Below are 20,843 nucleotides of genomic sequence, written 5' to 3'. Positions count from 1 at the left end.
TCAATCTAATTCTGGCGAGTTGATTATGATAGACTCTAATGCTTTTCTGTTGGTTGTTGTCGTTTTTCTTGTCATTTACATTTTTTTGTCGTTTTATGCTGGGTTGTCGTTTTCGTTATTTTTTTAAAATTTCTTGTCGTTTTTTTAATCTTTTACCTTTCTTAGGTTGTTTGTGCCTCCATAAATCTGTCGAGAAACATTTTGGCTATAGTGAGGAAGGGAGAGAAGCAATAATAACAATTAAGCTTTCCATAAATTCTGTCTTCAATTATTTGGAAGAAGGCTTGTCTATTTGGGATGCTAACCTTAGCAAGAAAGAGCATTTTTCCTAGAAAGATCTGTTGATCACTTTTCTTTAAGGAATGATAAACCTTTGACCACATCACCTCTGCTTTGGAGAACAAAGAATTTGAAATCTATCCATAGTTTCTTCATTCAGTCACACAAACCTCTATTGCAATTCCAGGAGATATTTGGATAGAGACATTAACACCTAGCAATATAACACATGTTAGGACCTCACTCACCAGTAATCTCCACATGAGCAGGAACCGTGCTTAAAGTGATGAAACCGGCAGATATCTCTCACAATTATTTCCCGACCCAAAAGCTGAGAAGTATACTTAATAAAGTTATGACAATCTGTACAAACTCTAAGGTTTTTCATTATGCGAATCGGAGTCCCCAATGGCGTGCTAATGATGCCATAGGCAATTGCGAGCTTTTCACTGTGATAACCAAGAAACAATTCGCGTTCTTCTTCTTCTACATCTTGCATTACAAGCTCCACTGCGGATGAGTAACCAATTTCCTTCAATCTTCCGACCAGCTCATCCAAGTATGAATATATCTCTGCTTGACGGGGATGGGACCTATCTCCCATGACGAAGGCGTGGACTTGGTTTTTCAGTTGGATCCAAGATTGACCAGGGAGTTTACTAATTCCTCTCTGTTGCATCAAGCTCCTCACTTTAGCTGCTTCTTCCCATCTGCGCTTGTTAGCGCACATGTTGGATAACAAAACATGGGATCCTGCATCAAATGAATCCAGGTGATTTAGCTTCTCAGAAACCCATTTTCCCATTTCTATGTTTTTGTGGAGTCGGCAAGAAGATAGGAATGACTTCAAAACTAAACTCAGATGAGAGATGCAATTTTGATGAATGAACTCTTTAGCCTCATCCAAGCGACCAGCACGACCGTATAGATCAACCATACAAGTGAAGTGTTCGACTCCAGGCTTGATGCGATAAACTTCTTTCATCAAGTGGAAAATTTTGCAGCCTTCTTCAAGCAGCCCAGCGTGGCTGCATGCAGCTAAAACTACCGTAAAAGAAATCTCATTCGGTTCGATTCCCACTCTTATCATGAGTTCAAAAAGCTGAATAGCCTCATATCCTTGCCCATGTAGAGCACAAGCGGAGATCATTGATGTCCACGACACAACATTGGGGCTAAAAGTTTGTTTGAAAATCATCCGAGCATCCTCCAGGCTTCCACATTTAGAATACATATCAACCAATGCGGAACCTATGTGAAAATCTATTTTGTGTCCAATTTTCTGTACGAGTGCATGAATCTGTTGACCTAATGTTAAAATCCCAACATTAGCACACATAGAGGCAATGGTTGTGACCGTAAACCCGTCTACGCCAATACCTTCACGAACCATAGAAATAAAGGTTTGCAAAGCACCTTCATAGTCATCATTACGAACGTACCCTGCAATCAATGAACTCCATGCCAAAATTTCCGTCATTTCATGCTCATGAGCAGCTGTGGAATGTGGAGAGTTCAAATAAACCAGAGGCATCTTTCTGAAGATCAGCAATGCCTTTTCCATTTTCCCACATTTGGAATAAAAATCTATAAGTGATGTCCAAATAAATCCCTCGTTGTGACTACCGGAACGAAGAACAAAGCCATGAATTTGTCTCCCAAGTTCCACAAGCGATAAAGTTGAAGCTAAAACCAAACCTATTGAGAAAGTGAATTTGTTCAATGGAGTTCCATTTTTCACCACTTCATAGAGTAGCTCTAAAGCAGTTCTTTCATGCCCATTTCGCATTAGCCCACTTATGATCGTATTCCAGCTATCAACATCTCGGAAAGGCAATTCATTTAACAAATGCAGAGACTTCTCCACATTCCCAATACTTACATATCCATCTATCATTATATTCCATGTAATTTTGTCTCTCTCTTTTCTCGTCTCAAACAATCTTTCTGCATACCGAAAGTCGCCACATTTCAAATAAGCATCAAGAAGAGAGTTCTCTAATACAATATCAAAATCAATCCCATTTCTCAACATCCACCCATGAATTCTCCTAGCTTCATGATTCTCTCTTACACTAGAACACGACCTTAAAACACTAGACAATGTAAACTGGTTTGGACGAACACCCTCAACTTGCATTTTCCTAAAAAGCCCCAAAACCATACCAAATGACCCCGTTCGAGCCAAACCCGAAATAAGGATCGTCCACGACCGGACATCTCTATGAGGAATTTCATCAAACAGCTTGTTTGCATTGCCGAAGTTGTGAGATTTCACGTACAAACTGAGGAGGTAATTCGCCACGTTCAAACTTCGGACAGTTCCGTCCTTCACCGCTTTGGCATGAAGTGTATGAGCCATTTCACTCATCAGTGGCTGCCCAACGGAGCAAAATGGATATGCTTAAAAAGTCATGAGCAAGAAAAGATCTTTCTGGTTTGGACAAAATTGAAACACTGAGAAAGCAATGAATTGGGTAATTGCTCATCTTTCCAAATTAAAGATTCAACTCATTTATCGCCTCAGCAGCCACTCAACTTCCCACTTCCCAGCTTGGACACACAATGATAAATGATTTCTTCATTTCTTTTTCTCTCCATTCCAGTCATCAAAAAATTGCAAAAAGTTTAATTAATTTGAACAAAAGGGAAATCCACTCATAGATGCGAAGCTGCTTGAGCATCCCTGGTGGCCATTGTATCATTTTGGCCTTGCGCTTCTGGCTTCCAAATGTTTTAGTTATGGAGGATGCGATGAAAAGCTAAAAAGCGACAAAAATAAAAATAAAAATAAAAAAGGAGAACGACGGAAAACGACATCAACTTGAAAAGGGCACCGAATCAGAAACGACACAAAACTTTAGAAAGACAATAAAAACACAAATGTAAAACGATATCAACTTGAAAACGACGACAAGCTATAAACGAGAATAACTTGAAACAGACATCAACCGGAAAACGACATCAAATTTAAAAACACAACCTTCAAAACGACGCAAAAATGACAAAAACAAAAAACCGACATCTACTTGTAGAATGACCACAACCTGATATACACGAGTAACTTGTGAAACGACAACGAAGTAGAAAACGACAACAACCTAATAAGCGACATGAAACTTAGAAACGACAACAACCTCCACTAATAACTAATCAGAAACCAACCGCAATTCCTTTTTTTTTTTATTTTCTTCTTCTTTTTTTTTTTTCCAGGTACATCTTCTTAAAGAAAAAATAGCTAAGTGACCTTTTTTTACCACCTCTGTTTTATAAATAGTTCGATCTTTCTTATTTACAAGAGTCAATCAATAATTAATCCATATCAATAGTTATTAACTTCAGTCATTGACTCACGGTCAATCAATGATTAATCGATTCATTATTAATTTATCAATTATTTAATATTAATAATCATGTAATTTATTAATTAAAATTAATTATTTCAATTGATTTTGGTTAAGTATTAACTGATATTAATTAATAATAAAGAACCATTGAATTTATCAATGATTGACTCATAAATCAATTAATTATAAATTATTAAGTCAATTATTGACCACTAAATTAATAAAAAAATGTCATTTTTATAATTTTATAAAACTTCAGTCATTTATAAAAAAATCGTTCAAAAAAATTGCTGAAATCTCTTTTCTTAATACAAATAAAAAATTGAAATATTTTTCGATGTTCATTTGCTTTGAATCTAACGGAGGAAAATATTCCTCCCCGCTGGTTGTTAAAATATAAGCCAAGATCTAACATTATTGAGCCAGAAATCTTTTTCTTTTTTCTCTCAATATTCCCTACATTTTCGCTATGATGTAAAATTAACACGCTACAATTTTCTTCTCCTGTCCCCCTCTCTCTCTCTCTCTCTCTCTCTCTCTCTCTCTCTCTCTCTCTCTCTCTCTCTCTCTCTCTCTCTCTCTCTCTCTCTCTCTCTCTCTCTCTCCCTTGATAATTGGAATAACTCGTTAATGACTACTGATAAATAAAGCTCATGTTGCTATCAGCAGAAGTGTAACCCCCATCAACGACAAGATTATGAGCCGTGACAAAGGCAGAGTCATCACTGGCCAAGAACAGAGCCGCCATTGCCACGTCATCAGCAGTTCCCCCTCTGCCACGTAGCAAACTTCCTCTCTCCCCAACAATCTTCCCGACCTCCTCAGCCTTAATATCCACTTTCCCAACAAACTTCCTGAACGCACCAACAAGCATCTCTGTTGGAACCCCATGTGGCGAAATTGAGTTCACTCGAATCCCATGCACTCCCAACTCACAAGCCACGCTTCTCACCAACCCATTAATGGCTTCCTTTGATAATGTGTAACCATGTGATCCTAGCCCTCCCATTATACCTATTAAAGGGAAGGGGGGAAAATCTTGTTAGTATAATTAGGCTTTTTTTTTTTTTTTTTTTTGGTAATAAAAACGGTGTATTAGTTTATTTTTTTCTTATTTATTAGGGTCTGTTAGGTATGAATTCAAGAATAACATAGTTCTCTATTAGTCCTTTTAAATTTTTTTACTTCAATTTTAAGCACAAAGTAGTCTTTTTCACCATTGGTCTCTTAATTTTATTACGAGTTTTGTTTTTGTCAAGTATTGAAAGAAAGATGTTAAAACGGATTAACATATACCTTTGTAGCATGTTACAAATGCTATTGTTCTTGGTTTCAAATTTTTGGGGGTTTAAAACAAAAGTTATCAATAATTAGGGACTAAATCATCGAGTTAATCCGTATTAAAGATACCTGCCGAGCTCGATGTGCAAATAATGCTTCCCTTGTTTTTGCCCTTGATCATGGCTCGTGAGGCGTATTTTGTTCCATGTAAAATGCCCAGCACATTGACTGAGAGGAGGTTCTTCACTTTGTCCATGTCAAGGCTTGTTATGCTTCCTCCAGTTGGGCCGGAGATACCGGCATTGTTGAACATGATGTCTAGTTGGCCTTTCCATTTCAGTGCCAGCTCAACAGCTGATTCCACATCGGATTCTTTTGTGACGTCGCAGTGTATGTAGCGGCCTCCGATGGAGTCGGCTAGAGTGGCCCCGAGGTCGTCGAGGATGTCTGCAATGATGACATGGGCCCCGTTTTGTGCAAATACCTTGGCTGTGGCTGCTCCAATCCCTCTTGCACCGCCGGTTATAACTGCAATTTTTCCCGCCAACCTAAACAGAAGGGGAAACGGATGTTACTTTTTAAAATTTGAGGGTAAAGTGTTACAATGATCATAATTCGGGAGGAATTTTTGAAATTAATCGAAATTTGAATTATGGAAAGCCACCTTACTTAACAATTATCAAGAAGTTTGTTACAATAGCCTTAGACAATGCTCTTTGTTCTAACAATAATCAAGTTGACTATTTGTGTTTTTTTTCCCTTTAAAACATATATACGTATACATATATATATATATATATATATCTCAAAAAGAAAGAGATTATGCGTAATTGATACCTTTTTGAGATGATTATGTGACACTAACCTCTTTTCAGAAACCTTCTGAGCTTCATCAGTCTTATAGGAATTAGCTGCTGGGTCCATTAGATATTCGTATATGTTGAATGTTTGTCAGCAATGGATGTGCTTGCTATTCTATCTGCCGATAGCATCTATATATAGAAAGAGACCAAATTCAAAAGATGCTTAAGCATTAATTGAGGCAATTAATGTTTAAAGGAGCAAATAGTGTTCTTTAGGACTGTTATCTATTATTTAAATCCTCACACACTTTTCAATCCTTACATCTACTTCTAAACTATAAACCGGACTCCATTCCCTTGTATTGAATGAACTGTTTTTTGTTGTTTGCACCAATACTTATAAGTCACCTGATTCTCAGCGGCACACTGCTTAATTTCTCAGTTTGAAATTAATGATGTTAAGATTATTCGAGAATAAAAAAAAACAAAAAAACAAAATTAAGGTCAGTTGAAGGAATATTATATTAAAACAAGAAGACGTCGAAAATTCGTCTTATTGATGAGTCAGCTGTTTTCTTATATTTCTATAAAATTTTGTGGGTATTAAGAGAATAGATGATTAGTTGTATTTTTTCAGCCAACAAAAAAAAAAAAAAAAATTTGAATAAGACTAATCTGCTAGATACAGTAAGTTCAATTTTCAAACTGAAATCACACACACTGTCGTTATTCCTAGAAACTTCGAGGTTATATCAAAATCTAGTTTGTGTACCACAATAATCAACTAATTATCAGACGCCACGTGTAATTATTCAGTTCCGTATTCTACAAGCAACAAAGTTTTATTTGTGGACTTGAGCAATAAGTTGGACCTTTGACTTTGATCTCTTTCCACGCCCACCACGCGGTATTATATTATGAACACTCACCTCTATACACAAGATATAAAATAGAAGCAATTCATTTCATTTATGCGTCGTGGAGTATTTGAGGATATGAGACATGGGTTCTTCCTTCTCAAGCCAAAAGTGCGATGTGTTTATTAGTTTCAGAGGTGAGGATACGCGTGATAATTTTACGAGCCATCTTTACGATGCTTTGCAGACGAAAAAAATCAGTACTTACATGGATGACAAACTGAAGAAAGGAGATGAAATTTCACCTGTACTTTCGAAAGCGATTAAGAAAGCGAAGCTTTCCGTCATTGTTTTCTCCGAAAACTACGCTTCTTCCTCGTGGTGCCTGAACGAACTTGCACAAATACTCGAGTGTAAGAAGAAAAGGGGACAAATTGTAGTGCCGATATTTTACCATGTGGATCCATCAGATGTCCGGAAACAGAAAGGCAGTTACACAATTACATCGAACAAGTTCAAGGGCGGAAAACGCAAGGTGGATGAATGGAAGGTAGCTTTGACCAAAGCATCAAACTTATCTGGATGGGATTCACGATCCCTTAGGTACGGTAATCTCTTCGCTTAATAAAGTATTAATTTTCTTTTCTTATCCAAAATTATACTAACTAATTTTCTGTTCATATGTTTTAGGCCGGAGTCGAAACTGATCAAGGAAATCGTCGGAGACATAAAGAAGAAGTTGGAACAACTTCACGACGGGACGAGTGCTGCAATGATTGCAGGTGCTGTCGGCGCAAACATGGCTGTTGCTGCTGCAAGCGCTTGTTGATCAAGTGATAGATGATTTAATTAAGGAAATAATTCAAATGACCCCATGCACTCGAATATAGATCATGGAATTAATTTCTTTAGAAATCCAGAACATGTCACGGATTATTGGATCGATTCAAAGGTTAATAGCAGATTTTGTACAGCTGCCTCACGCTTTGTGATTTTAATTTCTTCTCTTGTATATATTTTTCGTCAGATTATAGGCCTTGCCTAACTGTTTCTATAATGCTAGAGGCTATCGTTATGATTTTTTTTGCTCTTGGTTTATGAAAACAGACTATCTAGTTGCAATCACATATTGCTAGTCTTTTACCACGTGCAAGCCTCAATAATTTTAAAAAAAAGGATATAGAGGCAAATGGCCCCTTTTTAAGGATTTAACTTTATTACTGATTAACTCTTTTATTTTTCATTATTAATTTATATTAGTTAATAATTAATTGAAATCAATTAATAAATAATTAACTTCAATAAAAAAATTACATGTTTATTAATGATAAATAATTGATAAATTATAATAATTAATAGGTCAATCGCTAGTTGACTACTGAAAAAATAAAAAAGTCAGCCATTTATTCAAAAATTAAAAAGTTCAACCATTTATCAAAAAAAAAAAAAAAGAGTCAAAAAACAGTCATTTACCTAATTTTCTCTTTGAAAAAAGAAAATAGAAAAAGAACATTTGATATTTCTTATAATCTTCAATGCTCTCGTTGTGAAATGACCTATATACCCAAAACATCTTTAATATTTGCTCTCTCTTTTGAAATATAATATTTACTTATTCGACTATTCAACAATTTTTTTTTTTCCATTATCATTCCAAAATGTCGCAACAAACTCTCCTTTATTATAATCTCGAGGAATTTTTTTTTTTTTTAAACGTAAAGTGCATTTAAACTAAGAGGGAATTACAAATACCAATAGTAATATTGTAAATTACCTTATAATGTACGAGATACAATTACCCTCAACTTGAGACCGGTTCCACCGGTGGAATCGAATGGTGGTTGCGGAAGAAGACGTATACTGAGACCTAATAATGAGAAAGTTTCTAAGCACACCTATTATCAAATGTTTTCAGTGTTAACCTTATAATTATACTATCTGATATTCACACAAAGTGCATGATAACCCTTTCATATGTTTGATTTTTCTCCCCATTAATTTTGTAAGCATGATCAATTTTTAAAAATATCAAGACTATCCTCAACATTATGTATTAAGAACTACGTTAAATACCAATTTTCTAAAAAAACTAAATAAAATATATTTCTAAAACTTTAAAATCTAATGAAACAAAAATTTATAAATAGTTGATTCATGAACCAGCCAAGCCGGATTGTGTAATTCCTTGCATCACAAAGTACGTAAGAACTTCGACAACAAATACTACTCCCTAAGAAAAGATGGATTTGAACTTTAATTTAAACGACAAAAAGAAAAAGTAATCATATAACAGTTAGTGATAATGATAGAAAATTAAAAAAAAAAACATCAAATGCATACTCAGGCTTTGTTCATTTCGCTGATTCGAGTTTAGAATTCGAGTTTTGCTACAGTAAAAAGCTCTCACAAACAATCACATCTAACTTTTTTGCTACAGTAAAAAGCTCTCACATAAAATCACATCTCAACTCGAATCAGCGAACTAAACGGGCTCTAAATGTATTATAGAATTTTATCAAGTCATGGCTCTTGTGATAAAATACTTACATATCTAATATCTACGTCTCTTCAAAGGTTCAAGTAGGCTTCATTTGTCAATAAATGACACCTTGACCCAGTATTTTCTAGTTCTACCAAAGAAAAACTAGAACACCTTTATCCACTAGTCAATTAAAATGGGGACATTTGACTTAAAAGTACAATATTAATATTAATATTAATGTATTCTTTTAGTATTCGTTTCTGGAAGCTAAGTGGTCAAGCAATCAATTGTGAAGTTACTTGAGCATGGACGTCAGATAATGTTATTGGTTCTATATTCTTAAAAAACTCTTAACCTTTTTTCTTTAATTTCTGCACCCCTCTTAGGATATTAACACTTGTTTTTATTTTTTATTTTTTTGCTTTTCTTTTTCATTTTAATCACAATAAACGGATACATATTGATCACAATTAGCTAAAATTTTGCTCAACAAAATGGGTGGCTCTTGTTGTGCCTTTTCCTCGAGAAAGAATTACGACGTGTTTCTCAACTTTAGAGGCGAGGATACGCGTGATAACTTCACCAGTCATCTTCGTGAAGCTTTGAATAGGAAGAAGATCAAATGTTACACAGATGACACACTTGAAAGAGGGGATGAAATTTCTTCCACAATTCTCCAGGCAATCAAGAAATCAAAAGTATCACTAATAATTTTCTCAAAGAATTATGCTTCTTCGTCTTGGTGCTTAGACGAACTCGTCCAAATTCTCAAATGCAAGGAGAAAAATAGACAGATTGTTATACCGGTATTCTACGGTGTTGATCCATCAGATGTTCGCAGACAAGAAAGTTACTACGTGCTCAAATTTAAGAACAAAAAGAAGGTACATGCTTGGAGAACCGCCTTGGAGAAAGCTGCCAATATCTCAGGATGGCATCCACAGTTAATCAGGTAATTAGTACATATAATATATGTTTTTACTTGTTTTAATTACTGTTATATCATCAGTTTTTCTTTCTCTACGCCGAGTCTTTATGAATTAATGTTGTGTGTATCCAGGCCAGAATCAAAATTGGTAGAGGCAATTGTTGAAGATGTTATGAAGAAATTGAATCGGCGTTAGGAGATGATTTCAAGCAGTTCATGACCAGTTTTTTTTTTTTTTTTTTTTTCGTTTTTTTTTTTTTTTTTTTTTTTTTTTTTTTTGGTGACAAAATGAATCATCATATGAAATGAATTAATAGAGCTAATAATTTTGTATTCATGATCTCGTCTTAATTATTTGTATTCACTAAATTATATATCAAATTCTTATTCTTATTACTGAATTTCTAGTACTGACTACATATTCCTCCAATAATGCAAAATGAAACAAAGATGAAAGAGTACTATATGCTAAAAGGAAATGCAATATATGTATACCATTTCTCACCATATATATTCCTGCAGTACTGTTGGTATGTTGTGTAGTTACCATTTCTCACCAACAATAAGAAGGGGCCAAAATGAGGTGATTGTGTAGTTATCGATCCTTTGGGGTGAGCCGAGTGTGAGATTAGGGTTAAAAGTGGATGATATCATACTAAATGTAGGTATGAATCGTTATAAATTAGAACGTGACTAACAATAAAATATGACCTAAAAAAGAATGATTTTGACCGTCATCGATCCCGTGCGGCAAATCTTCATGAACCGGAAAAATATTTACAAACTTAATAATTTAGCAATAATTCTACACCCGCTTAATCATCTTGATATTAAGATCTTAAAGGATGAAAATCTCCATTTAACTCAGAAATAAATAAATAAAGATATTTTTCATTTCCCCTCTAGTTTTGGCATACAGCCTTGCTTTCGTAAATATATTTGATATATGTATGGCCGTTATAGAGCACACACCGTGCTTTTTAATAAATTATTTAAGTATATCCTTAATCTAAAGAAGACCACACTTATGTATTCTTACCTTTTCATTTTCCGATTGTTTAGTTGATTTTTAAATGAGTAGAGATTTTGGTTGTTTGTTTATTGTTTCCTTGATCATGTACAACGTAAAATGATCAAGCAGAAAAATGATTTATGAATTAACTACATAAAAGTAATAATTGAGTGGAACCTCCAAGTTGTTAATTATAAAAAACGTCTTGCATATAGAATAAAATGAATTAAGATTTGCTAGTGGGGTATGACTCTGGAATACACATGCTTCTATTCTAGATAACTAAGTGTGAACTTTTTCAAGGCCAAAAGATCTACCAAGAATCGTACTCAGAAAACAAAGAAGAAAGACTCGAGATTTACTCGGTTCAGGTTTCTTTCGAAACCTACATCCAAGGCAGGGGTAATCTGATGCGATAGGTGGAGCACAAGGACAAACGACATTCAAGAGATCCATTGAGTCTACCAAGTAGTCCGGTAATAAGGCTTAAAGTCAAACGCTTCAAGGAAGCATTGAACGGGCTGGTTCAACAAGTTAGAGATATGACAAACACATGAAGACCCAACACAAGTCCAAATCCAAATGTAGAGAACCTAGTCACCATGATTAAGGTTCTAGAAGATTCAAGTTAAAGTGATGGCCGAATAAGAGGGGCTGGTCGAATTGGGCCTAGGAGAAAAGCTTTGTGTAACACTCATTTTTCTAACTGACAAATTTGTAGAAATAGACGTTAGGAATTAACATGAATGATGTTATGGTGTTATAATTAGTTAATTCTAACATCATGTTGAGTTATATTTTGCAGGTAAATGCGACGATGACTCGTAGTGTAAGAACAAGTTCATGCCAAATTGTTAAATTTTATCTGATGATTTGATGGATATGTGTGTTGATTTAATACCATTGATAGATTATATGGATATATGATATTACAAATACATATTATATAGCTATGTATATATATTATATATGTAAAATATCAATAGCCAACCACCGTTTATGTTATTACATTTTGTTGGTGATGATTAGTTCTATGATGAATTGTTAAGGGTGAGGATTAGTTTAATGTCTTTGGAGTCAATGACCGTATAAAGAAACTTTGACCATGGTTTGCAACACGATTTCTACCTCATTGACAGCCCATCAATCACCCAATTCAAGTCAACTAATTTTCTTAATTGAGTTGATATATATTGCATGATTCTTTCTGCATTTGGCTTAGTGGCAGTAAGTAGACAACTTGCAAATATACCCATACTCGTACAACAAGAAGTAAAATGGGCAGATTCATGCTTTGGATATATATAGCGTTTCCTTTGATATAATTTAGCCATTTACATTGTCAATGTAAGAAAAGGGGGATTAGCGTGGACGTCAAAGGAGGGAAAAGTAAGGAAAAAAAAAAATACTCCTTTTAAATCATACGTTTTCACCTCCATCCCATTAGAAATTTTTTTACCTTTCTCCATCTCAAGCTCCTGCTCTCTATCTTTCTCTCTGCTACCTCTCTCTGTCACTTTCTCTCAAGAGCCCTAGCCACCATAGAATTTTTCATTATCTTCCTTTATTCTTTTAAGAAGAATACAATATTAGAAAAATTGTTTTAAAGGTATGTGTTCCTATCATGATATTTCGTGTTTTGCTATTGATGGAAGGAGATGTTCATATATCTTCATAGTTTTGTGTATGATGGTTGTGACGTAATTGTTGAGGAAAGTATCATAAGATTGTTATCGCTAAGTTTTAAATTTTGTCACGATGATGATTTTGATTGATTGATAGAATGACATGTTTAGAATTTCTTTTACGCCTATGTGATTGTTAATCCTCTATTTTCTTTATTTATTATTTTCTTTTTATTCATTGTGGATAATATTAGAAGCATGTTTAGGTTGTTTCCATGATTTATTTGAGTTATATATGATTTCTAGTTAGGTGCTGATGAGAGTTGTTGTATGACGCATGTTTTAATAATTCTCGGATATGATTATGTTGGAAGCATGTTAGAGTTGTGGATAATATAATAGGCTGACATACATGATTTTTGATGAGTTTTTGATGAGTTTTGGACAATTTAAAGGGAATTTCTTGGTTAATTTCGGATTATAGAGTGCTGGAATTTCTCCAGGTTTCATGTCTGAATTTAAAACAGGGTTTTAGGGAGCAAACGAATTCCGTTTTTAACAAATTAGATATCATTAGAAAGCTATAGATGTCTACTTTAATTTGAAATTAGTTTCAGGTCATTTGGAGTTATATGTGAATTGTTATGAGTTTTTAAATTAGTAAAGGTCTGGCTGCCCGTTTTTGTTAAGTTTTGTGATTTTGTGTAATCAGTGGGTTTTGTGTCTTGATGTTAATGAATGGTGAGAATGGTATATTAAATGTTGTTTTAACATGATCAATGTATTTGATGAGTTATTAAGGCTTTTTAGTAATCTTATTTATGATTTATGACATGAACGGTTCTAGAGGCGAGCACCCGAGGACCTCATTCGTCGCGCCACCGTTGTGAAATTTAAAAAGGTTAAGTAAGGCACTCAAGTAAGTACACTCTCACCTGCAACATGAATCGAATAATTGAGAAGTATATGATTTCGATGTTTATGATGATGTGATGACGCTTTTAATATTTCTCTTATGATGACGTTTTGAAGAAAAATGTATATGTATTTTTATGTTTTAAATGGCGTTGTACACCCTTGATGGTGACCGGTGAGTGGTCTTATTGCCACGGTTGGTATGGGATTTGCTACCCCATGCTTTCCATGGCTAGCGCGCTATGATGGTACAACGTCGGGCCCAATATATGATGGATTTTAAAGTTAAAAATATGTTCAAAACTAATTATTCTTATGATGACGTTTATTGATGATGAATAAAAATGTTTATTTACATTTGTGTGAATTAAGTGTCTTACTAAGCCCTTGCTTATATAAGTTATTTCATGTTGCAGACAATCAAAAGGGTAAGATGTAGCCATGGAGGATATTGGGGCGGATGCGAGCTATGCGTGATAGGAAAACGGGAGAAACGATCATGGGATGAAAGTGTTTAATGTTAAACAAGGTTTTTAGTTTTCATTTTTATTGTTTTGGAACTTTGGTTTATTGTGGTTTTGATTTGAAGAATACATCTTTTTTTTTTTTTTTTACGGTATGGATTTTTATAAATGAGTTGAACCTAAAGATTATTTTTCATTGATGAGGTTTAAACTTTTTAAAGTTATAACTTAAAAAAAAATCTAGGCTTTTCTTTAAGTCATTTAAAGTAAAGTGTTTTAAGTTTAACTATTTTTCCGCATTCTTTAAGAGGTAAACGTTTGAAAGTTAAGATAACTGTGATGGCCCGTGAGGGGTCGTTACACTTTGTGGCCGAATTGGCCTTGGGTTAGAATAGATAGGGTTTTGCCGAGTTTGGGCTTTAGGCTTAGATAATTAGATGATTAGATGTTTTAGTTTTCACTAGGTTGTGAAATCGCATCCTATATACATAGGGATGTTAAAACACGTTTTTTAGCAATTATTGAATAATCATAATATTGAGGTTTTGCATATTTTGTGCTCCTTGGTTCTTGAGAGAACTTTTTTGAACTTATCAAGTACTTTTTCTTGTAACATTCAACAATCGAACTTATCATTAAGATTAACGGGTGATTCTTGATAATCTTGGTGTAGCGTTCTTCATCTTTCGTAGTTCTTGATTCGCGTCTTGATAGACAACGAGTTAAGGCTCAACAATCTTGCGTCTTGAAGTTCTTAGAGTTGTGATCCGAGTTTGGTGTTGGGTCTCATAGCGTCGTTGGCGAGGTTCATATCATAATCCCCTGGCTCAATCCACTGATCACAAGAAGAATCAAATACAACCTTAGAAGTTAGATCTCACAACAATCAGACAAAGAAATCACTCTCAGTCACAAGCTCGAAATCCCAATGCTTGCTCTCAATCTTGTCTCAGAACCCAAGAACTTAGGTGACGTTTGGTTCATAGGTTCAGAATTATAGTTTATGATTCTAATTTTTTAAATTTAAATTTTTTGTGAGAGAAAAACATTGTAATAGAATTATGAACCATGATCCTAAATCATGCATAACCATTGAAACAAACGTCACCTTAGTCTATCTCAAAATAAATTATAATTGCCAAAAACAGAGATAAAAAACGTATATAACATATTCATCTAACACACCATCTATACTAAAACAGATAAGTAGTTACTTAGACTAATCAGAGTTAGGCTTAACCATCATATGGTTAAAGAGGACTTTAGTTATAACAGATAGGTTGCAGTCCTAACTATTACTAACTTAACTAAAATATCAGCTACCATAATATAGAGTCAGAAATCCAACAAACTCCACCTTGACTCTGATTTGATAGTGGATTAAACTACGGTATCAAGCCTATCGGCATTGATCTCTCTGCTACCACCACAAACTCTAAAAAAAATTTCATAATTAAAACTTCATCACATATGTCGCACCGCGAACTTTTCAGGCTATACCAAATAGAATTCAAGTCCTTGTACTCTAATACGTTTCTCTTACGCCTTTTTTCCCCTTTCATTTCTTTTTTTTTTTAAATTTACATAACTATTATTTTAAATAGATCACGCGTGTGGCTTGAAATCATTTTTTTCAATTATTATTATTATTATTAATTATTATGTTTATTTATTTATTTTTAAGCAATTTTTAACACCATCTTCTCTCTTCATTTTTTTAAAAAAATTTATAATTGTTATTTTAAGTTCCCCACGTGCTAAAAACTAATTTTAAAAAATAATAATTTATAAATCTGCTATTTTTAAATAAATCACGAGCGCATGGCGCGCCAAAAACTATTAAAGAGAAATAGACATGTGCCCGTTTAGTTGATATGCTCATCTTATGAATTACAAATCTTTTTGTTACGGTATATTACAAGCGGTATTTTCCCTTGTAATTAAATTGCTGTTTTAACTTTCCATTTGGCTAGAAGATTACTCAGGTTTGTGAGCGTCCTATACTGCTTTCCTAAAATCACATGGCGAAGTTAAATGTTAAATTAATGACTGTTTAATTCGTTAATTTAAATTTTTAATATATGAGAATTTTTAATTATAATAAAAAAATTAAATGTAAATATTTTTAAAAATTATTTACTTTAATAAAATTCGAATTCATGAAATAAACAGAACTTAAAATTACTTTGAGCGTTAAGTCTTTATTCCAGAGACACAATAACAAGATAATAGTCGTTTCCATAAATATTATTTTATTCGACTCTTCTTTATATTTTATCTTATTTTATTTTAATTGAATTCTCTAGTTTTTATGAAACGAACATGATATAACTGGTTGCGGAATTTATCAACTCGCAAGGGGAAGAGAGTGGGAAAGACAGAAAGAACTAACCAAAGTATATGCAACGAAATGATAAATGCACCAGAACAAGTATTTTTCGTGGTAAACTTCTAAGCGAGAGTGTGGATGAATCGTTTGCTCGACTTGAAGTTCCTTGCACCAACTTTAAAATGTTTTCTTTTTCAACAACAAAAAAGCTTAAAGAAATGCCTATATAATATATATATATATATATATATGCTAGAGTTTTACAAAGAACAAGCAGAATAGCTGGTAATTAAACAATTAATACCAATTTTTTTCTATTATAGGCTTGCAGGGAGGGGAGTAACAACAAAATACGAGGCAAAAAAAAAAAAAAAAAGAGTTACTGATGTAAAGAGCATTGATGCTCGTAAAGAATCAGGTTAACCTACAACAACAGACTTACAAAGGAGGATAGAAATATGAGGACAAGGAAAAGCCTAAGAAGAGCAAGCCTCCGATTGTAGCAACTGTGCCTTGGGAGATTTTAGATGCCAGCATGCTCCCACCAACCACGGCCAGTGATGTACAAATTGTGTGGCCTATTGTTGCCCCTACCGCAACCCCGATTGCATTTTTGTGTGTTGCCAGCTGCAAGATCAAAGTTACTACCGTCAAATGGCAACCGGAAAAAAAAAACCCATGTCATATAAGGCAATAGGATTACTTTGTTCACTTACAGCGATTGTTGCTATTTGGCTGCGATCACCCCACTCTGCTAGAAATGTTAGGATAAAAGACTGCATGGAGTGAAACAGGGAATTTTCAGCCGTGATTCTTGTTAATATGCAAGAAAAGATATTGTAAAGACTCGAGTTCATTCTCGTATTAACGAGTTGTTTAAGAATGTATTCATCGTGGCAATAAGTATCGAAAGATTGACTTAATCAGAACCATAAAAAAGAAGGGGAAAAAACAAGAAAAAGAAAAGGAAATGGAAACAGAAAAGGCATACCTCCAAAAATATTGGCGTACAAAATCTAGAAAAGAAGCGACGAAAGGATGTCTTGGATTGTCCAAGTTTCTCCTCCACCTAATATAGAGGATGTTTGTTAAGCAAAATTGGGACAGCAAAAATAAGAAGAACAAAGCTTGAGTCATATGGTGGTTCAAATCAATTTTTCAACACTTCAAAGTAGAGAAAACAATACTAGAAAATTTTGAAACTAAGATTTGAATAAAAAACGCACTTCTTCCATTTCTTTTTTCTGGGAACCTTTAGGATCTGATCTCCAAGCAATGTACAGCAACCGCAACCCGAAAAATGCATAAAGAACTGCATATCAAAGAGGGACTTTAGCTCACAATAACCATGTGCCATGAGCCAAACTAGTCATGGTATTTCTTTCCCAAACAAATTGGATAACACAATCATCTAAAGAGAACTCAAACCAAGAGTCTTAAGAGAGCCCCAAGCAAGTGGATAGCTAAGGATGATTATAGAATTGAGCAAAAGAAGTCGTGGAAAGTTGCAGCTAACTAAACGGAATAAATTGCTTGGTGGCGCTCTATGAGAAGGAAAAGAATTGATAAAATACCTGTAGCTGCGCTATTTGTGTGCTTTCTTGAAATCAAATTTGGCACGATTCTACCCAATCCAGTTGAAAGTACCTAATAGACATGCACAAATATTTCCTATTGAGAGTAGGAATAAAGGCACCAAGCACTTTGTAGTTGCGAAAAACATTTCATCTTGACCTTATGTGAATACATGTGTTATTTACCATGAAAACGAACAGGAGTATATATACAGAATCATATGATGCTTGTTACAAAGACAAATAGAAATCAGTTAACTTACTGTCATTACAATCAAGGCAGTGAGAGCACCAGATAAAACAATTGACTTTGGGTGGCGCATTGCCATAAGCGCTGCAATGATAAATGTCTCATCTCCAATCTAGTAGAACCATTGTCAAAGCAGTAGAAATATCAAATAAAAGTACAGTTGAAAAGGCAACAAAAGAAAACCCATCTTATGGTAAAACCACCTAAAGGAAAACCACAAAGTAACTTGACCATTGTTTGGTTAGATGAAGCGAACAAAGTATACGGAAATATTCACTATCTTAATGAAGTTATATATATCTTGTGACTTAGGAACAAGCCTGGTGAGAAGGCCTCGCCACAGACAATAATCTGCCAAGTGAAAGGGTAATGGCGTGGTAATTGGAGTAGCAAAATGACAAACCTCACTGACTAAAATCATTGAAAAACTTGCAAAAAACGCGTCGAAAATTCCAAGACCAGAGTCCAAGCTGACACCAAAGCCAGCAGAATCGGCGTCATTCTTCTCTCCAACAGCAACCCTTTCCAGGCTACTTAAATTAATCTGTACGGAAATTGAGACTGCTAAACAACAACATTCAAAGGAACAAACTAAATTCGAAAAGCAGTATAACTGGAAATATAACAATCTATCGAACCGCATTCCTAAAGAACAATTCTTTAAGGATCAGTCAAATAAACAAAATAATCCTAAATTGGTTGGGCACCTCGAATCCCCTATATGACTAGTGAGAGATTGTTATCATCAGATGATTAGAATACCCAAAGCAGCAAATTTCATGAATTACGTGAATTAGTCTTTTCCGAGGTAGCTAAAATATGTCAAAATTTGAACTCATTTCTGGATCTAACTCATATCTGGAACTAAACTAAGCCTAGCTTGGGCTAGGTTAAGGTCTTTGAAGATAGTTTCTATTTCTAATAAATGGTTAATTGAGCTTTTCCGCACAATTAAGGAAAACTCACCAAATAAGCATCTTTCTCTATATTTCTTCTATATCTTCCAAAAGAAACAAACAAAATCTCTAGAGAGAGAGAGAGAGAGAGAGAAATAGCAATTTTACAGACCTTGCTGCGACGGCCCAGATCTTTGGATCCACTGGATTCTTCCCTCTCAGCTTCGTCCACAAACTCCTGTAATTTGCTTAATTAATACAAATACAAACATACACACATAATTTCCCAATCTGTGAATGTGAATCTACATAAAAACTGGAGAGAGAAAGAGATAGACTTGAGCGGAGGCTGTGAAGATGAAAAGGAGGATAAGGAGGAACACGGAGAGAGAACTCATTCTTGGTTCCTTTAATCGCACGCCCATTCTTCAAATTCCGGAATCTGCAACTCTGTTTGGTTGACGAGAAAAGGTCTGGGAAAATTTTTTTAGGCGAATCGGATCTGAATCGAGATTTGGAGATCCAAATTGAGCCCCCTTTTAACTCCGGTTGCACAGAAAAATGGGGAATTTCTGAGATCTTAGAGAGATCTTGCGTAGAGCGAAGATCTCTAAAAAGCTGCAGTGCTAAGAAGTTTCCATGTAAAAAAAAAACTGGAGGTCCAAGGGGGTGACCTTTCAGCTCCGTGTCGAAGCTTTGACCGTACTAAACAAATGGCAAAAAAAAAAATTTTTTTTTGAGTGAAAATATTTCGGGATTATTCTTTTAGAGTGTAATTTTTAAATTAAATTTGAGTCATAATTTAAGTTGAAGTTGTAGCTTAAATAAAATTAAGTGAAGTTAAATAAAATTAAAACTTAAAAAAATATAAATTTAAATAAAATTAAAACTCAAATGATCTTTTTTTAAGTTTTTTAAATAAAAGAATATGCCCTTCATTTTTCAATTGAATACTTTTTTTGATAGAAAATTTAGTTGCAATAATTGAGGTTTCTATAATAGTGTTATATTTTTTTTTACAGCATTGATGACAAAATGTGAAAGGGTGTTTTATAAATGGTAATAATTATTACACTAAATAATGGGATATAATTATCAGAAATAATTATAAAATAAAATTTATGATGGCTGGTAATTAGTATAATTGTAGAAAATCTAATAGTCACACAATAGAAAGTAATAAAATTAGTTTTATTTTAAAATTGATACTTTAAAGAATAAATTCTCTCTGCTAGATGAAAAACCGCATTTGTTTTCTGAGAGTAATTATCATGAATTTGTCATTTTGAAACTTTAGGATTAGTTCTTTCTAAATTCTACGCAATCCAGAAGAGGAGCTTTTTTTTTTTTTTTAAAGGTTTTTTCCTGAAATATTATAATGTATAAATATATTAATATATATTTTTCTTTCTAAGCTGTCGGCAACGTAACTCAATGCCCACAGCTCATACTTTCTCAAAAAAAAAAAAAAAAAAAAAAAAAAAAAAAAAAAAAAAAAAAAAAAAAAAAAAAACCCCACAGCTCACACCAAATGGGCAAACCCAACTTCCTCTACAGCCTTGTTCCACAAGCCCAACTGTGATTTGAATAAGAAATTTCTTCTTTGTTGAATAAATTTGGTTATATCTCCGAGTTATTTTCTGCTTCTTAAGACTTTCTCGGTTTATTTTATTTTTGTTGCTTATTTTAAAAATGTTCTTTGTACTATCATATATCATTTTAAAAAACTTTCTAACCCCTCTATCATTTGGCCTCGAGACCAATATGTGATGATTTCCAGCGTCATAAACGATGTGGTTTG

The 20,843-nt window shown here is 34.0% G+C and overlaps 3 protein-coding genes across 3 annotated transcripts; 1 reads left to right on the top strand and 2 right to left on the bottom strand.

Annotated features, from left to right (window-relative positions):
• Positions 1–523: 523 nt before the first annotated feature.
• Positions 524–19,730, bottom strand: LOC21398234 (pentatricopeptide repeat-containing protein At4g21065). Its single transcript, XM_010112766.2, has 12 exons — positions 19,381–19,730; positions 19,215–19,280; positions 18,550–18,690; positions 18,160–18,258; positions 17,897–17,969; positions 17,549–17,634; positions 17,314–17,391; positions 17,039–17,098; positions 16,765–16,949; positions 9,692–9,723; positions 7,789–7,795; positions 524–2,645 (listed from the first exon to the last, which is right to left on the bottom strand). The coding sequence occupies exons 1-12, from the start codon at positions 19,465–19,467 to the stop codon at positions 524–526; spliced, it is 3,036 nt and encodes a 1,011-aa protein (XP_010111068.2). The 5' UTR covers positions 19,468–19,730.
• LOC21398235 (short-chain dehydrogenase reductase ATA1) lies at positions 4,261–5,831 on the bottom strand. Its single transcript, XM_010112767.1, has 3 exons — positions 5,773–5,831; positions 5,037–5,455; positions 4,261–4,640 (listed from the first exon to the last, which is right to left on the bottom strand). Exons 1-3 carry the CDS (start codon positions 5,829–5,831, stop codon positions 4,261–4,263), a joined length of 858 nt encoding a protein of 285 aa, XP_010111069.1.
• Positions 6,674–7,549, top strand: LOC21410876 (disease resistance protein RLM3). The gene is made up of 2 exons (XM_024175210.1): positions 6,674–7,170; positions 7,258–7,549. Exons 1-2 carry the CDS (start codon positions 6,713–6,715, stop codon positions 7,394–7,396), a joined length of 597 nt encoding a protein of 198 aa, XP_024030978.1. The 5' UTR covers positions 6,674–6,712; the 3' UTR covers positions 7,397–7,549.
• Positions 19,731–20,843: the final 1,113 nt, after the last annotated feature.

This window comes from Morus notabilis, unplaced genomic scaffold (genome assembly GCF_000414095.1).
Source record: "Morus notabilis unplaced genomic scaffold, ASM41409v2 Scaffold120, whole genome shotgun sequence".
Taxonomy (NCBI): domain Eukaryota; kingdom Viridiplantae; phylum Streptophyta; class Magnoliopsida; order Rosales; family Moraceae; genus Morus; species Morus notabilis.
The sequence above is the reverse complement of the archived record's forward strand: the minus strand, read 5'-3'. Positions and strand labels throughout refer to the sequence as shown.

Coding starts and splice junctions, on each gene's coding strand:
- LOC21398235 (XM_010112767.1), bottom strand. CDS start 5,831: ATGGACCCAGCAGCTAATTCCTATAAGACTGATGAAGCTCAGAAGGTT. Junction 5,456..5,772: donor CAGAAGGTTTCTGAAAAGAG/GTTAGTGTCACA, acceptor CCTTCTGTTTAG/GTTGGCGGGAAAAATTGCAG. Junction 4,641..5,036: donor TTGCACATCGAGCTCGGCAG/GTATCTTTAATA, acceptor TCCCTTTAATAG/GTATAATGGGAGGGCTAGGA.
- LOC21410876 (XM_024175210.1), top strand. CDS start 6,713: ATGGGTTCTTCCTTCTCAAGCCAAAAGTGCGATGTGTTTATTAGTTTC. Junction 7,171..7,257: donor TGGGATTCACGATCCCTTAG/GTACGGTAATCT, acceptor CATATGTTTTAG/GCCGGAGTCGAAACTGATCA.
- LOC21398234 (XM_010112766.2), bottom strand. CDS start 19,467: ATGGGCGTGCGATTAAAGGAACCAAGAATGAGTTCTCTCTCCGTGTTC. Junction 19,281..19,380: donor TCTTCACAGCCTCCGCTCAA/GTCTATCTCTTT, acceptor AGCAAATTACAG/GAGTTTGTGGACGAAGCTGA. Junction 18,259..18,549: donor CAATGATTTTAGTCAGTGAG/GTTTGTCATTTT, acceptor TGGTTCTACTAG/ATTGGAGATGAGACATTTAT.